Source organism: Osmerus mordax, chromosome 17, assembly GCF_038355195.1.
Source record: "Osmerus mordax isolate fOsmMor3 chromosome 17, fOsmMor3.pri, whole genome shotgun sequence".
NCBI lineage: Eukaryota > Metazoa > Chordata > Actinopteri > Osmeriformes > Osmeridae > Osmerus > Osmerus mordax.
Window position 1 is genome coordinate 9,814,407 of NC_090066.1, and position 18,534 is coordinate 9,832,940.

Here is an 18,534-nt window from a genome sequence, read left to right on the forward strand (position 1 = left end):
CACAGTTTCGGGGTTGGCTACATTTGAGGTACATTTATATTCAGGAAATTACTCTTAGACTTTCCTGATTCATTCTTCCAGCATATCCTTTTCTGTTACTTTCCCGTACCTGACTGATGAACATAATCTGATCAATCTGATCAGTCTCTCTATCCTCTGTCTCTAGTCGTCAATCCTGAAAAACCCTGATGCCCTGATCAAGATCACATAATCGTCTGTACGTTCTCTCTCTATCTCTGTCTCCCTGTCTCTCTCTCTCTCACTCACTCACACAATCTCTGTTAATTTTTACGGTAGGCTATTACTCATTTCCATCCTTTTCTTTCTCAAACCGCCTCTCTATTTTTCACTCTCCCAAGCCACAGAACACACCTCAGTGCAGCACAGTGAGTACTGGGTGGTTCTGAGCGCCATTGACAAAGTTCATCCTTGTTAAGATGTAAAGAGGTTTAAAGGGAATTAGGCAACATTGATTGGTTTATGCAACTCCGGGCCGCTACACATAGGGGAATGTCTGTTAATCAGAGGACAGGCGACACACACACACGCACACACACACACGCACACACACACACACATCTGTAGGTCTGAATGAGTTATCTTATGCTGCCCCTCTAATGATTAGGAACACTGAGTCAGGTTAAACACTTCCATGGTTGACTATCGCTATTGATCTGACCATGCATTTCATTGTAATATGACAGATGATAGCTAGGTAGTGATATTTTTTCTGTATGCTCTTTTCTCTTATTTTCTATCACCCTCTCTGTCAGGCAAGTGTTCTTATAATTACAGTAGCCTAAGTGTTAAACCATTACATAATAAAAAAGCTGCAAGAACTTTTGTTATTATTTGACCGATTGCGGCGATTATTTTTTTAATTCTGTATTGTGACATTGCTTTACAGCTTAAAGGGTTAAAAATACACCTTTTCGGCTTACCGTGTTTAGCTTAACATAGTAAGACTACTGTATGTGGCAATTATGGAATAACTTTATATCCTCGGTAACTGAGCTGTAGTTTAAAATATATTTTAGTTTCAATTTAACACTAGCCTATTCATAATGCCGAGCCATAAGGACATCCACATTCCACAAGGTATAGTTCTGGCTATTTTTCCATGAACTCAATTTGATTAGTTCCATACTCAAATCTCCCACTAGAGGGTAGACGTAGACTGCGAGTTGATTCTACAGGGCCTGCGGCTTTTGGGAAGTGCGTTAAGCCGCCAATACTAACTTCTTCTAACTTCTGTTACATTTATGTACAATTCAAGTCACCAACTGTCCAATTATATACTCCTGAAAGCCGGTCAATAAGATACCTCTGTATATTTTATTTTATTTGAGAGCAGCATACATAAATATATAACCAATTTTATTTAGTAAATTGGACATTTACAATGACTGTAAATACAAAATGATCCTCAGGTTACTTTGGGATATTCTTGAAACACATGTTGACAAAACTTTTCAAGTTTTCAAGGGAGTCAGGTGGCTGAGCGGTGAGGGAAGCGGGCTAGTAATCCAAAGGTTGCCAGTTCGATTCCAGGTCATGCCAACTGACGTTGTGTCCTTGGGCAATGTCCCTGTACTTACTGTAAATCACTCTGGATAAGAGCGTCTGCTAAATGACTAAATGTAAAATGTAAATGTGAGTCTCCATTTCTGAGGAATAAGTACTTGAACATGATTGGCTGGGAAACAAAAAAGGGCGGAACTGTCTTAAGAAATTTGCATAGTGGCAAGCTGATAAATGTGACAGTTAATGACTAGTTTTGGTTTTTGACCAGAACACTTAACTGATATAATCATCCATATTTGTGCCTGTTAGCCTGGATGATATAGTAAGGGCTGGATATGCTGAAATGGGCTTTTGATTTAAGAAAAAAAACCCTGATAAGATAACACAAAAGAAGATCAATACATGTCCAAAATAGATTTTCCACCTGAACTCAAAGACCGATTGCTTTCCGGTCCGCCTACTAAATTGCAAATAGATACCACTGAAATTCCACAATATTGGGCATTCAATCCCTGTAGAATCCGAGCTGTGTAGTCTACACAGGAAGAACAACGAACAACTAACCAAATCATTTTTACTGGATTTGAGCTTTAAAAGGAGACGTTCAAAGGGAGGTCTTATTATCGACATAAACCCGCCGATAACGGTCGATAGCTGCTTCGAAAGCGGGACACAAGGTACCGAGGCAGGCGATAACCGCTCTAAATCTGGACCGACGGGCTTCTCAGCGCTTCTTGCTATCTTCGGGTACACCGATGAGGCTCGAAGTCGCAAGGATGGAACTCTTCAGGAAGATGTGGAGGACGCGGAAGCAGATACTGGTGGTGCTGATCCCACTGTCTCTACTGCCGCTGCCACTCATCCACCCCACCAGCGTGAGTAATGCAAACATCGGTCCCAACAGAAGTACAAAAAAAAAGCTATCTAAAAGTATAGTTAGCTATTTACAACTTAGTTTTCAGATAGGACGTAGTGTTGAACAAAATATTTGGTAAACCATCACAAAGACGCCAAGACCATCTGTATTTCTATCATCTGTAAACTGTGTAGAAGAGATTGCACTTGGATCGGAACCTTTTGGTATCATAGACATATGTTTGACAAATAACATTTAATGTAGAAAACATACTATACACTTATCATAAAATAGTTCTCCATTTAGCCCTCGGATTACTGTCTGACGCACCGCTCAGACTTTACGCATTAAAACCCGTGCGTAAAAGCGCGCAAGGTATTTTGTTTGTGCATTGTAAAATGGCTACACAGGTGCCAATGGAAGCAGTTTGTTTGCGCCAAATTCCAAGTGATTAAATTACAGTATAAAGCTTCGGGGGATTTATTGTGACTTGCGTTTTTAGGCCCCCCTCTATGTAAGAATGTGTCCTAACTGAAAGAGTCGTGTCAGGCTGCTGCAGCTGCATAGTCCCCGAACCAACCCCTGTCTGTGTCCGACAACACATGTCCCCTTATCGGCCCCTGTCTGCGTCAAAGAACAGCGGGGACTCGGAAGGGGTAGGGGAAGGACAGCAGAAATCCCCTTCTCTTGATATTAGTGAAACGAATATACAATGAATGGTCAGAGGATGTTTCCCTATGCCTGAAATTAAAATAGTGACAAAGGCGAGAATTATTGATAGGTTAAGAATATAATAAAGATGTGGTATTAAGCATACCTGTTACCAAGTTCTTAGCTTCAGTTCTCAGCTTTAAGTCCCTACCAGTCTTTCACAAGAATTAGGTGTTAACAAAGCAAACCCAACCAAGGTTAAATCCCACAAGGAGGAAATTACAAAACTGCTACAAAGAGCAGACCAACCTAGGTCAAATTCTCCATCAGTTGGTCAGAGTCTATCTGTCTGGTAAACTGACTAATTGACTTATATGATCAACCTAATCTTACATTATCCATTCAATAATGGTTTCTTCTTATTGTTTATTTATTAAGCAAGTAATTGTAAGTAAATTTGTGCTTATATCTGAACCTCTACTTCCCCATCTAAAGATAAAAAGGTGTGCCTTGATGAAAGAATCACCTTTTATTTCAAAACAAACAATCTTTACTGCTGACTGTGAAGGCTTATCTCTAAAGGCATGTAGCACCAAATGAGGCCTTTAGACTAAATGTAATCCAATCACATCTTCTGACAACAAACAAACAACGGATATCTTCTTTCATTGTTTGATTTCATTTGATTATCAACGAACTTTACTCTCTGCAGCCAGGCTCCAGCATCACGTTCCTTCATGTGAGAAGAACTTTGTCCCTAGATTAAAACAACTATGTGCATGTGAGTACTTCCTTGTCTATGGGAAAAGCTTCTCCAAATAATCAACCGATAGTTGTCATAAAAACACCATTCCAAACTCTACAATATAGACCAAACCTTTTCACTCAACCTCTACTATCTAAATCAAATGACACAAAAAGACCGGGGCATCTTCCCTCACTGGCTGAGCTTCAGGAAGAAAGAGTGGGATGAAGACTAGTGTAAACAGGGATTTATCTACAGACGCATTCATTGCATCCCAGTAATGTAGTACAGATAACAGTTCAGTAAGAGTCTTCCTTGTCTGCAGCCTCCACCAGCGATCAATAAAAGAACACACTATCTGACAATGGAATGGATTCAAATAAGGCCCCAAACGGTAGTTAGCCGTAGTCTCCTGCAAGCGTACCATGCAGGTCCACAGCATCACACCTTGCACACAGACATATACGTGGCGTGATTTCATTTAATCGCCTGTAATCCGCATTGCCTCCATCTCATCCCAGCACCACATTGTGTTCTTATTAAACCATAAGCTGCCATATGATTATTTTTTTCCCTCTCCCAGAAACACTGTGTAATATTACTGAACAATGGTGTCGCGTCAACCATGGGGCCCTGGGCTTGGCTCAGGTTTGGTGTGGTTCAGGTCTGGGCATGCCTGTCGACAACATTAGCCGTTGCTGGCTCACGACGCCACACGCCATGTTCCAAGCGGTCTTCTCTCCTTCGCTCTCCCTCTCTCTCTCTCTCTCTCCCTCTCTTCTCTCTCTCTCTCTCTCTCTCTCTCTCTCTCTCTCTCTCTCCCTCCCTCCCTCCCTCCCTCCCTCCCTCCCTCCCTCCCTCCCTCCCTCCCTCCCTCCCTCCCTCCCTCCCTCCCTCCCTCCCTCGCGGTCTTCTCTCCTCATCGTTTAAAAACAGGACTGCATTTCTTTCTTTTTTTTCCCAGTCTTGTAAATCCCACTGTAGGCGTGTTAGTAATCCTTGTTGCAAAGGCCTTCTTATATAACCATAACCAGATTAATACACACTTGGAATTGGGCTGTGTGTGTGTGTGTATGGCTGTGTGTGGAACTGAGTCGACGACCAACACCTCCACGTTCTAGACAACAGGAACACACGTGTGTGTGTTTGCGTCTTAAGGGGGCTTCTGTTTAGAGCAGGGATCTTCTGTTTAGAGCAGGGATCTTCTGTTTAGAGCAGGGATCGGGGTCCAATATTCCCTTCACATTTTGGGGTGAAGGGAATGTTCTAAGACCGCTCAAGACACGGCTTTACACTGCTGGTCGATTTTGATATGTTTTTGCGCTGTATGTTCCTCCAAAACTCTTTTCCTGTCTGTGCATCGAGCTGTCGGAGAAGGTTCGGAGGGGTGGGTTGGGGGTTGTTCCTTCAAATGGTCTTTACCAAAAGTAGCCTAAACCGGCACTGAATTGTTATTGTAAACATAGAGAGTGGAGTCCAGGGTCGGTGCTCGGATAGCTATTTCCTTCAAAATGGGTTTTCTTATATCTCTCTACAAATCCCATTTTGATTAAACCATTCAGTAAGAATTTGGATTTGTTCAGACTCTATCCAGGGTTTCCGTGGTGACCGTGGTGCTGCTGTGTGTTCATGCTGATGTTTGCTAACGTATCATATCCAAACTGTGGTCTGCATGGCCAGTATTACCTGCTTCTCTGTCATGGAGCACAACTGTTCTTAAAGATGAACCTGTGCGTTTATGAAGGATAAAATGGTTCGATCTCACCGAATGTTCTGAATGTCCATTCAGAATGTCCATATCCATTTGACTTTTGTCACCAAAGCAGTTGTTCACGACAATGTAATAAATTCGATTTGGATGTATTAATTTAGCATACACTTGGATCCAAGTCAAAGTGCGCTAAATAATCATGGAGCAGAAGTCAAGCACAAGTTCTCAGAGTTTGACGTGCCAGAAAACAGTGGCAGTTACTACGGTCTGTGAACTCCCTTTACCATGCTTGCTAGCCTGCAAGCCTTTCCATCCATCCCTTTCCATCCCTGGCTCATCAATGGTTTCTTGTGAATTGTAAAGCTGAAAAACGCTGTGTGTGTGTCCCTGCAGGAGGCGTGCTGTGCCTATGTGCTGATGGTGACAGCGGTGTACTGGGTGTCTGAGGCTGTGCCCCTGGGGGCTGCTGCCCTGGTGCCCGCCTTCCTCTACCCGCTGTTTGGGGTGCTCAAGTCCAGTGAGGTGAGTAAACGACGCCCTCGCTGTCTCTCTTCCCTTCTCTCTCTCTCTCTCTCTCTCTCTCTCTCTCTCTCTCTCTCTCTCTCTCTCTCTCTCTCTCTCTCTCTCTCTCTCTCTCTCTCTCTCTCTCTCTCTCTCTCTCTCTCTCTCTCACACACTCTCTCTCTCCCCTCTCTCTTCCTCTCTTCCCTTCCCTCGCTCTCTCTTCCTCTCTTCCCTTCCCTCTCTCTCTTCCTCTCTCTCTCTTCCCTTCCCTCTCTCTCTCTACCTCTCTTCCTCTCTTCCCTTCCCTCTCTCTCTCTCTTCCTCTCTACCCTTCCATCCCTCTCTCTCTCTTCCTCTCTACCCTTCCCTCCCTCTCTCTCTCTTCCTCTCTTCCCTTCCCTCTCTCTCTTCCTCCCTTCCCTTCCCTCTTTCTCTCTTCCTCTCTACCCTTCCCTCTCTCTCTCTCTTCCTCTCTTCCCTCCCCCCCCCCCCTCTCTCTCTCTCTCTCTCTCTCTCTCTCTCTCTCTCTCTCTCTCTCTCTCTCTCTCTCTCTCTTCCTCTCTCCCCTTCCCTCCCACTCGCTTTGCGTCAGCAACAACACGACAAGGTCAGCCCAGTTTGTTTATCCAAAGGGCACAGCTGGTGACAAACGATGATGGATCTCAGATTAATGACCCGCTGGGATTCGTCCAGTTGTCGGTGTCTCCCTCTCTTCCTCTCGCCTTCCCTTTCAATACTTTGGTCACAGTCTCTCGCTTGTCCTCTTTGTCCATGTAGGCCCGGAAAACACTATTTGGGTTCGTATTCGAATCCTTGGAGTCACACAATTTCATTGACTCGCTGGTGCTCTGGCTCACTCTCACTGCGGTTTGCTGTGCACTGCTGTGATGAAAGCAGTCTGGTGCCGTTGTAGCAGGTGCACTGCGCGGTCAGCAGCGGTCAGGGAAGTGGGGAAATGTGACATGGGTCATTATTCAGACCTTATATAAGAGAGCCACGTAACAGCTGTGCACCTTAAAGAGGCCTAGCCATGTCAGGCTTAACAGAAAAGAGGTACCATAGAAACATTGTAAATGCTAACACGTGGTTTACATTTACATTTAGTCATTTAGCATACGCTCTTATCCAGAGCGACTTACTGTAAGTACAGGGACATTTCCCCGAGGCAAGTAGGGTGAAGTGCCTTGCCCAAGGACACAACGTCAGTTGGCATGTCCGGGAATCGAACTGGCAACCTTCGGATTACTAGCCCGATTCCCTCACCTCTCAGCCACCTGACTCCCCGATAATGTTGTGCAGAGCCAAGAGACCGCTGCTTCATACATTCCTAAACAGTTGACCAGTTACTGGGTTAAAGGGCTGTTTATGTTTCAATGGATGTTTGTATGTTGGGTTGATTGTTAGCCTCCCTTCCTTGCCTTCTATGAAGTCCCCCCCCCCTTTAGCCAGGTGCACCACCGAAAATCGAACCATTTGTTATCACGGGTAGAAGGTATTTATACTGAGGAGTTAGTTTAACCAATTTAGATTGGGTTACATAAACAAGGTTATGTATAGGGTTTGTTTGTTGTGTACTATGTACTGTACACTCTGCATACGCTTGTATGTGGTTTTATGTAACCAGTCCCCTGTCGGCTCAGAGCCACAGTGACACTGAAACGGAGCCAGGTCACAGTGGCACTGTGTTCGCCTGGCGGACAGGGAACACAAAGGCACATTCCTCCACTGTGTTCATCACATGAGAATAGAAATAATAATCCTTATCGAACTTTTCCCTAATGACCTCCACAGTCTAGGGAAATACAGGATTGAGAACTTTTTGGAGTCTTTTTTATAAAAAAAAAAAAAAGACTTCCTAGATAGAAGGAATTCAATGACACTTTATCTCTGCTGGCTCCGGAATAAGGACGCGGGTCAATTTGTCTAGGTCAACTTGTGTGTCAATTTGAGTCAACCCAGTTTGTTCCTCTAAAGGCCAGAGTAGGTAACTAAAGGTTACTAACAGTAAACTACTGAGATCTATCAAGTCAAGTCGGTTCATCCATTGTATTTTTAAAGATTCATCCAGTTTTTGCTGTTTTTGTTTGTTATTGTGGTTATGACAAATCTCACTGGACTAAAACTTCATCAAAAAATGTCAAGAACTTTCATGCTAGTTCAACGAAATGGTCAAACACCTGTGTTCAGGCTCAAGCAAGATTAAGTGCTTGGTGTTAGAATAACCGCCACCTCCTTCCAAAAACAAAAAAAAAGACCAACTTGATGGATGGCGCTGTGGGTGACGTTGTTTTCGAATAGAGCGGTTGCCGCGACGACCAGGACGGCGACACGCGGCGACCTGCCGTACGAGAGGCGCAGCGTGAGCCTTGAGGGGTCATGATGTGGAGACCCCGGACAGCAGCCCTCGTGTTGAAGCTGTGCGACGGTAGCACAGGATGACACAGCAGAACAGGCTCGAGCAGTGAGATGGCTCTTTCCGAATCCATCCCATTCAGGGGCGTGGCCACGTGGTGGCCAGGGGGGGCCACGGCCACCATTGGTCAGAGAATGGCCACCCTGCCGGCCCCCCCCCAACCTCAAGGCACAAAAAAAAAAAATCCTGAACAGAAACGGTATAAAGCTGAAATAAATGCATTAGTATTTTTTTTATCAAGTCGTCTTGTATTGTCATTTGTCACTTACACTACAAGCCCCATATTCGCAACATGTTGGGCCACGCCCCCATCAACAGCGCAAGACACAAACCAATGTGCATTCTGACAGCGCTTCAATGGAGACTAGCAGCTAACCACTGGATACCGTTAGAAAACTGCTGCTCTGAGTGATGCAGTGTTTGAGTTTTAAAATAGTAGTTTTTGACAATCAAGTGCCACCCCAAATAAAAGACTGGCCAGAGCTGGCCCCCCCAGAAATAATATCCTGGCTATGCCCCTGATCCCATTAACCACTTCTTGGAGGGTTGTTGACGAGCGGAACACACGTTCCAAGCGACCACGTTCGTTTTCCCCCCTTCACTCGTCCCTGAGTTGCATAATAGAAAACTCATGTAACCAAAATCCTGTTGACCAACTTGACAAACGCAAGCTGGCCCCTTCGTAAGCCCCTGGATTCGTGTTTGGTAAATACACCATTTCATTCATGCAACCTTTTTTTCTTTTCGTTCAAAAACAGGCTTCTATTTACTGGATTGTTATGGTCACTTGCCCTCCACCCCTCACACACACACACATACACACATCCTTTTGTCAAGTAACCAGGATTGCTTGAATTGCTTGCACAGGAATCCGTTTGATTGTGTGGATAGGAGGATAGAGGTACCTTGTTACCTGGCACAAACAGGAAGAGGTTACGTGTCATTCGGTTTCGTGGCTTAGTGGCGTTCTCTCTCGGTCACGTGGAGACGGGGAGCTAAGCCTCGCCAAAAGATTCGATCCTGATTGATCCGCCTGAGTCCGCTGCAGTCCGTCCATCTCCTCCCTGCTTCCCAACCCGCTTTGTGGAACACCACCGAGAGAGTCGAGGAATCTTGAACGCTCACTATGTTTCCAATACCAGCAGTCTGGTTTCGCTACAAACATCACACCTTCCTGCTAGTTTGTGTGTTTTTCCGTCTCAGAACTTTGAATGATATTTTGGTCGTCGACATGACGTACCTGGGAGCGCTTTATCCATCATTTTGGCGATGGCCAGATATCTGTGGAATGTTTAGTCTGGTATCGAGATGCCTGCTAGGCTTTTCTAGTTGAGAGGTGAGGACAGGGAAAGGACCTTTCGGGCCACGCACCAGGAGCCCAAGACGAAACCAAACAGCGTAGCTGTTCGCACAATCACGGTGAACATTTCAAGTAAAGGAACCTCAATGTACAGAAGGGATTTGGTCAAAAGAGTGGAACATTTTATAATGTGTGTATGTGTGTGTGTGTGTTTGTGTGTGTGAAGGTGGCTGCAGAGTACTGTAAAGACACCACTTTGCTGCTTATGGGGGTGATCTGTCTGGCGGCCTCCATAGAGAAGTGGAATCTCCACAAACGCATCGCTCTCCGCATGGTGATGATTGCTGGGGCCAAGCCGGGCATGTAAGTAATGATCTATCTCTACACAGACAGGTGCATGGTATCGAAAGACGCGTTCACGGGTGCATTGTCTCTCTCTCTCTCGCGCGCGTGCGCGCGCGTGCACGCAGCATTCAAACACACACCCGTGCACAGAGTGCTCTCAATCGAACTCTCCCCCCCCTCCCTCCCCCCACACGCACACACAGACACACACAGACAGACCCGCTCTCCCCTCTTACGTCAGGCACACCCTCAAGCCTCGACCTCTCTCTCCTCTCGTCCCCAGGCTGGTGCTGGGCTTCATGTGCTGCACCACCTTCCTGTCCATGTGGCTCAGCAACACCTCCACCACCGCCATGGTGATGCCCATCGCCGAGGCCGTCCTCCAGCAGCTCATCTCCACCGGCGTGGCCGACGCCCAGGAGGACTCGGACACCGCCGAGGGCCCCGACGGCGGTAGGGGCCTCTCTTGACTCCCAGAAAGTTCCCGGCTACCCCTTTTCGTACCCGCCTGTGTTTCTGCTTCCGCTGCCTGTCAATCGACCGCGCCCCTTCAGTGTGTTTGGTTTTTTTACAGACAAGGCGAATCTGGATAAGAACCAGCTGGAGCTGTTTTATCGGAGAGACAGGTGAGGCCAGGGGCAGACAGACACTGGAGAAAGACGTTTGGGGGATACTTTATTTAGACAGCACATTACATAGGATCACACTATCAAGGGACTATTAAAATTGTCAACTGCATCTCTGCTTATGTATAAAAAAATATATCTAGGTTTAGGATTAGGGATATTTGACTTTGACTGGATTTTGGGGACAATAAATGTACATATTACAGTAATTGTATTCAAGTTACTTTAATAGAAATTGGGATCCCTTGACATGGACCATAAAAACCTAATAAGCAAGAAAGTGTGCAAAACCATATTGAAAAACTAAAAACTTAAATATGCTATGTCAGATCCAGTTCTATGGAGGATGGATATTGTTTTTAATTACAAGCTTGTCTTCCATCCACAGCTGTGTCAAGCATGAGCTGTGCACTCTGAGTGAGGTGAGAGTCATCCACCATCATATACAGTCTTCCAATATCATCCACCATAATCTACCATCCTCCAATATCATCCACAATCATCTACCATCTTCCAATATAATCCACCATCATCTACCATCTTCCAATATAATCCACCATCATCTACCATCTTCCAATATAATCCACCATCATCTACCATCCTCCAAAATAATCCACCATCATCTACCATCCACCAAAAGTATCCACCATCTTGAAGTTAGTTTTACAACTGTGTGTTTCGGTTCTCTCAGGTCCAGACCTTAGAGTCCAATGGTGTGTCTCTGAATCCCAATCTCTGCCAAGAGGCCATCAGAGAGTCTAATGGACACTTACCCCAGGTCAGAAAAGACACACACACACACATACATAGAGCGCATACAGTACAAATGCAGTACCCATACCGACCCCATACCAGCATCTGCACGCGTACACACACGCGCCTCCCTCTCTCTTTCTATCGGACGCACAAGCCATTTGCACGTCCTAGCCACCGCAGCGAAACACACCCCAGTAACCACACTGCATGGTCGTCTCGGTGTCCCAGACAGAGATCCCCATCCCAGAGCCCAAGAGGGAGAAGGGGCGGAAGGACTCCCCCTACCCCACCAAGAGGGACCACATGATCTGCAAGTGCCTCTCCCTCAGCATCACCTACGCCGCCACCATCGGGGGCCTCATCACCATCACCGGGACCTCCACCAACCTCATCTTCGCCGAGCAGTTCAACACGTACGCCACGCGCCCACCCAGACACACACACACAGACAGACACACAGACAGACACACAGACAGGCACACAGACAGACACCCAGACAGACACCCAGACACACACACAGACAGACACACAGACACACAGACAGACACACAGACAGACACACAGACAGACACCCAGACACACACACAGACAGACACACAGACAGACACACAGACAGACACACAGACAGACACACAGACAGACACACAGACACACACACAGACAGACACACAGACAGACACACAGACAGACACACAGACAGACACACAGACAGACAGACAGACACACAGACAGACACACACACAGACAGACAGACAGACACACACACAGACAGACAGACACACGTCGTACAATGCCAGGTAGATGATCGATCACAATGCTTTTCAAACCCGCTCTGCGTGTCGTCGCCGTGCATCGCGTCGGTTGTCGTGTTTACAAATGTGTCTTTCGCTATCAAGTGATCCGACACCGACAAATCCGAGCGCAGAGGGGGTTAGCTGACGCTGCGGAACGTGGCGACAGCTAGAACGTGTCTCTGGTTGGGATTTGTATTCAGCTTGACTAAACCTGTGTGAATAACAGCTGGGATAAATACATGGATGCCATGTCTTAGTGGGGCGCACAGGGTACAAACGGGAAGTTGAGGAACAAACGGGCCAAAGAGCCATGGGATTGGTTTAATCACTCTGGCCAATCCCCAAAGCGGATTTCCCCCCTTGGTGATTTTTTGTGGAGGCTAAGCCTGAGGGAGTTGGAGTTTTCTCGGAGTTGGTTGGACAAAGGTCACACCGTGACTCTGTGAGTGTGACATACAGTATGTCAGCCCAACCTGTCAGTTCCGTTCAATGTAGTTGGTTAATCCCAAAGAGAATTCAAGTGTTGAGGTGAACTCAGAAGGAGAGATGTTGACTGGGGTGGGGGAGTCTGGGTGGGGTTGGGGGGAGGGGGTTCAGAGAGTTCAGAACATCTCGGGAGCTGCTGTCTGGTGTTTCCCTTTCATGAAGATTTGCTGTGTGTGTCTTTAGCAAGTCCATGCTATAGGACAAGAGAGCCCTTCAACCTTGTTCACCGTCGACACATTTTCACCCCGTTACAGACGGAGGACATGGATGACAAACGACCAGGCTGCAGCTCTGTAACTGTAAACAACGGCAGCACGGGACAGTCTAGATAGGAGAAAAGTGGCTCTACTTTGAGGCATCGCATTTTGGTGCGGCAGAAGTTGCAGTGTATGTTCTCGATTAGGTTTATGGATAATCCTGAGTTGTTAAGCGAAGAAGTTGCACAACAGCTTCCAGTTTGGCCATGCTAGGTCCGCAAAAGAGAGAAGGGACATGCGCGCATGTGTGCGTGTGTGTGCGTGTATGTGTGTGTGCAAAAAGGACCTTGCTCAGTACATCCACATCCCTAAGTAGTGACTGGACGCGTTGACCTTCTCGTCTCAGAGACAGAGGTTGAGAAGGGGGGGGGGGGGGGGGGGGAGGAGGAGGGTTGAGTCCACAAGAGAGGGGGCTGAAAGGGGATGGATGTTGGGGGTGGGTGGAGGGGGGGGGGGGTCGAGGCACACCTTTGGCTACCTCTCACCTTTGTCCCGGTTATCTGCACTCAGTCAGGAAACACATGCAAAGATCATCCAGATACTCGAGTACTGAGCCAAACAGCGCTCACCCGTATCTCAAGACTACAGCACGCGGAACAGGCAGCCGCCATTATGTTACTGGTCGACTCTACAGTCTTATCATTGAGAATGTCCGCAGAACACAGTTCTCAGCCTGTTAGCGGGCAAATCGTAATTAGGAGTCAGCACGAGTCAGTCAGCACCTCTCTCAGCAGACAGCATGGAGGAGTAGTGATATCACCGCAAGACAAGTGACTCGACAAAGTGATGAAATTGGGATTGACGACCTCGGGTCGAAACTATTTTGAACTTGTTGTGCGAGGAAGCTCGAGGGCCTTAAAATCGTCACAACGTTTGTTTTGAACATTCCCCGAAGACAGCGAGAAGGACGAAGCAGTGTGGTTATAACTAGGCTGACGGTGCTCCCCCTCCTCAGGCGCTACCCGGACGCCAAGGTGATCAACTTTGGCACCTGGTTCATCTTCAGCTTCCCCATCGCCCTCATCATGCTACTGCTCACCTGGGTCTGGCTGCACTTCCTGTTCCTGGGATGCAAGTAAGAACCGGGTCACCATATACTACATATCCCACCATAGTTGCGGGTATCGTTTGAGTTAGGTCTATATTATACTATGTGTGAAGGCATATTAAGAATAATGTGGGAATGTGACTTACATGGTATATTGTGGGATATATTGTACATATGGGAAAGCATATGGACATACATATGAAGATGTAGGGGGAGGATGGTATCTATCCATGAACAATGGTAGAGATAAACATCAGCTGGTGTTTGCTGCTGTGAGTGGTGTTGTGATGGTGATGTGTGCCCCAGTTTCAGAGAGACCTGCTCCTGGAGTAAGAAGCGTAAGACCAGGAGGGAGGTTCTGTCTGAGAAGAGGATCCACGAGGAGTACATCAAGCTGGGACCCATCAGGTTACAACCCTCGCCACCATCCCCATCACCCTGAACAATCCTCATCACCACCACCATCATCACCACCATGAACAATCACCACCACCATCACCGTGAATGATCACCACCACTCCCATCGCCACTATCAATCCCCATCACCACGACAATCACCACCACCAATGCACACCGCCACCATACCCATTACTCTGTGTCACGGTCTCTATGGGCAGGACTTTCTTCCAATCAAAGTGGCAGATTTCAAACTGTATCCAAATGTCAATGTGTTTTTCTCGGTGTCTGTGTGTTCCTCCTGTAGTTACCCGGAGGTGGTGACAGGAGTCTTCTTCATCTTGATGACCCTCCTGTGGTTCACCAGAGAACCTGGCTTTGTCCCTGGGTGGACTTCACTGTTTGAGAAGTACGTACGGCCCCTGTGAACCGCTCATGTTCCTGCCCTGTCGAAATCTCATTCGTCGAAATGTTATAAATCGACCTAACTTTCTATAGTGGCATAAAGCAATACTCATTCATGCACATGGTATTCGGCGACTGTTTACAAGATACTCTACCAAATTCAACCATGGGATGGTGTGTGTGAGGGCTGAGCATGTTGTTGTTGTTGTTGTGGTCGGACAGGAAGGGGTACAGGACAGACGCCACCGTGTCTGTGCTCCTGGGCTTCCTGCTCTTCCTGATCCCTGCCCGGCGGCCATTTTCCCGTACATCCAGATTCACGGTCACAGGTCAGTTCATCCATGGACGCAGGTCCACTGTAGGCCCACTCAAGCCACGCGTGTGCAGTCTGTATGAACGAATATCGCTCAACACTGTTGTTACCTACACAAGTTTGTCCTCGGCTAGGAGTGTGTGCTTTGTGACCCGAAGACGCCAGGGTCCGTATTCACAAAACATCTTAAGGCTGAAAGTAGTTTCTAACTCGTTGATTTTGGAAAAACTCTTAAAAAAGAATAGTCCATCCATATTTTCAATTTTTGGTCTAAGAGTATTTCACGAACCATTTTAGCTCAATCCAAATTTGTATTTGATCATCTTTACTGTTAATTGTGATGGTGGTGATTGTGTTGGAATATGGCAACATGATACCTCCTTCTACAGTATTTCTATGATGAAATCACTGACAGAAACCCATCCCCCATCGGCCAATCACTGTGGGCATAGTGAGTAAGCTTGTTGACATCATCCATAGCAACAAGGTCAAACCCACCCTTTCTCTTAACTTTCTCCCCATTCCTTAGTAAAAGTTGACCTCAGCAGCTTTGTTGTTTTAAGAAGAAAGTCTTAGCTAGAAACTTTTACTGATATTTGGGAAACCTCTCAGTGTGAATATTGCCCCCAGGTCTTTAGCGTCTGTTAGTTTCTAATTCACCAGAGTTGTGGAAGCCTGCTCTCTCTGTCTTGATAGGCTTCAGACAACAATCAGAAACAACTCAATCATGTGCCAGGGTAGACCCTGTCTGTCAGGGTCGCCTTTGGATTACTGCCTCAGTGGGGACCCCTATTGGTCAAGGATAGTAACGACGTGTTCTCCAACACCCACAGTTGATGAGGAATCGGAGGAGGAACACGACGAGCCACTGGCCCCTATGATCACCTGGAAGGACTTCCAGAAACTGATGCCCTGGGAGATTGTGATCTTGGTTGGAGGGGGCTATGCGCTCGCGGCCGGCTGCAAGGTAGGATAGCGACAGTCCACTGTGTTGGGGAATTTGTATTACTGGAATGCGTGAATGTGAGTGCTCAGTCTGGCTCTTTGAGGAAAATGTTGACTGTGTGTGTGTGTGTGTGTGTGTGTGTACAGGTGTCCGGTCTGTCTGTGTGGATCGGAAGGCAGCTGGAGCCTATGAGCGGTCTCCCCCCGTGGGCCGTCACCCTGCTGGCCTGCCTCCTGGTCTCCACGGTTACCGAGTTTGCCAGCAACCCTGCCACCCTCACCGTCTTCCTGCCCATCCTATCTGCTCTGGTGAGGCTTCATCCCTGCATCCCTTCATCCGTTCACCACACACGTCCTGGAATCAGACCCAGGTCCATCTGCACATGTTGACTAATTGATTTAGCTCACACCGTTAAATGGAACCAATAAATGCGTCCCCAAAAAGCCAACCGTGAATTGGATTCCATCGCATTAACAAAATTATTGAAGAATTACTAAATGCTAAGTAATAATTGACCCATGTTTGGGTCTGAGTCACTGGTCAACTGATATTTAACATAATTTGCAGAGAGCATACACCTTTGTCCTTATTTCTGAGTTGACTAAACCTAACCTTCTAAGTCTTTGACCTTTAAATACCCTTGAAGGGTCTTAACATCAACACTCTTAACAATGACAAACTGCTGTCTTTCTCTGTGTCTCTGTCAATATTTGTGCAAACTTGAAGAAGAACACTGATCTTTCCCCTCTACATCTCTCTGTGCCTCTCGCCCTCTGTCGCTCCTGCCTCCTTTCTTTTCCCTCTCCCTTCTTCTCTTAACCTTTTTGTCGTTCTCTTCTTTCTCAACGTCCTCTCTCCTTGATTTCCTCACGCGGCCTTGCGCTCCATGTCCCCCCTCTCACCCTCTCTTTCTCGTTCTTCTCCTTCCCTCACGCCACCTCGCTCTCCCTCCCTCCCTCGCTCTCCCTCCCTCAGTCGGAGACCCTGCAGATAAACCCCCTCCAGACTCTCATCCCCTCCACCATGTGCGTGTCCTTCGGGGTCATGCTCCCCGTGGGGAACCCCCCCAACGCCATCGTCTTCAGTTACGGCCACGTGCAGATCAGCGACATGGTGAGTCAAAGCACGAACCCCCCCTGCACACCGACGTGCAAACTCACTCGAAGACTCACACGCTCGTACATGAAAATGCACGTGGATATATGCGTGTGAACACGCACACACTGACACACGTGCACAGTACTGTCCTGTACAGTCTTCCCCCAGCAAGCCTCACTGGAATTCTCCACAACGATTACGCAAGCTCTCAGACAGAGAAATACAAAACCAACCGAAAGAATAAAACAAACAATTGAAAAATAGACTTAGTAATACAAAGCACATTGCCCGAGACACTTTTACTTACGAAAGTATGATGTCAAGCACTTACAAACCATAATAAACAGAGCTGTTGCATGTATGGATCTCAGGACCCATGTGTTCAATGTTGTGTGATGTGTTCCCACCCCAGGTGAAAGCAGGATTCGGGGTGAACCTGATTGGTGTTCTGGTGGTCATGCTGGCCATCTTGACCTGGGGGGTGCCCCTCTTCGACCTCACCGAGTTCCCTACCTGGGCGGTCGTGAGGAATGTCACAGAGAGTTTATAACCACTGGAGGGAGCCAGAGTGTGTTGACAGTGGCAGAGAGAGAGATAGAGACAGGAGACTGTGTGTAAAAGAGAAGACTGGAGATGTAGTCAAACAAGCCTTGTTCCATAAATGAGTCCTAGCCCCTCTGCCCTAAACACCTGTAAAGATCTGATTGGTGGAACCTGTGCCCCCTCGGATACAGTACATCATCAGATCTGTGCAGGTGTGAGGTGGACTCAGGCCTGTTTCTGGGCAGGGCTGAACTCTCTTACTGAAAATGCCAAAATTGAAAGGGACAGAGGTGATCTCTTTCAACCTGACCGGATGAGTCTGAAAAGGTTGGGATGGATTGCCAATGGAAGAGAAGGAGGGAAGGAGAGCACCACCTTTGGGAGGAGGGACAGGAAGGAGGTGCTTGAAATGGACTCTGACGTGTCAAGTCAACGGATCGTATTGCCTTTTACTCCATCGCATCACTGTAAATGCTGCTTTAATAGGTTGTTGTGTTTTAATATTCAAGCAGTGACTTTATGAAATGTACCACACATTCAGTATATATCTCATTGGTTTAGCCCTGTAACCACATAGTATTTTTCTGAGCATTTGACACTTTATGTCAAGGATATACCGTATTCTACAAAACTAGTCCTTACTAATGTGTGTCTGTGTGGTGTGTTACCAATGCTATTGGGTTTATGTTGTCATGTGTCAAGTGTTTCCTGGAGACCAGAGGGGGAGAACACTGCAAAATTCAATCAAGAGCTAAATCAAGAGAGCTGTCTCTGACAAGAGACATGTTGGCGACAGACAGACAGGATGTGCATGTGA

General features: G+C 46.9%; 1 protein-coding gene across 1 annotated transcript; it reads left to right on the forward strand.

Moving 5' to 3' along the window:
- The first annotated feature begins 2,279 nt into the window (after window positions 1-2,279).
- On the forward strand, window positions 2,280-17,724 carry slc13a4 (solute carrier family 13 member 4). The gene is made up of 16 exons (XM_067254411.1): window positions 2,280-2,399; window positions 5,881-6,009; window positions 9,931-10,067; window positions 10,333-10,502; window positions 10,624-10,675; window positions 11,064-11,097; window positions 11,367-11,453; window positions 11,660-11,844; window positions 13,924-14,043; window positions 14,323-14,424; window positions 14,720-14,821; window positions 15,040-15,122; window positions 15,937-16,097; window positions 16,223-16,384; window positions 17,052-17,189; window positions 17,587-17,724. Exons 1-16 carry the CDS (start codon window positions 2,280-2,282, stop codon window positions 17,722-17,724), a joined length of 1,920 nt encoding a protein of 639 aa, XP_067110512.1.
- Window positions 17,725-18,534: the final 810 nt, after the last annotated feature.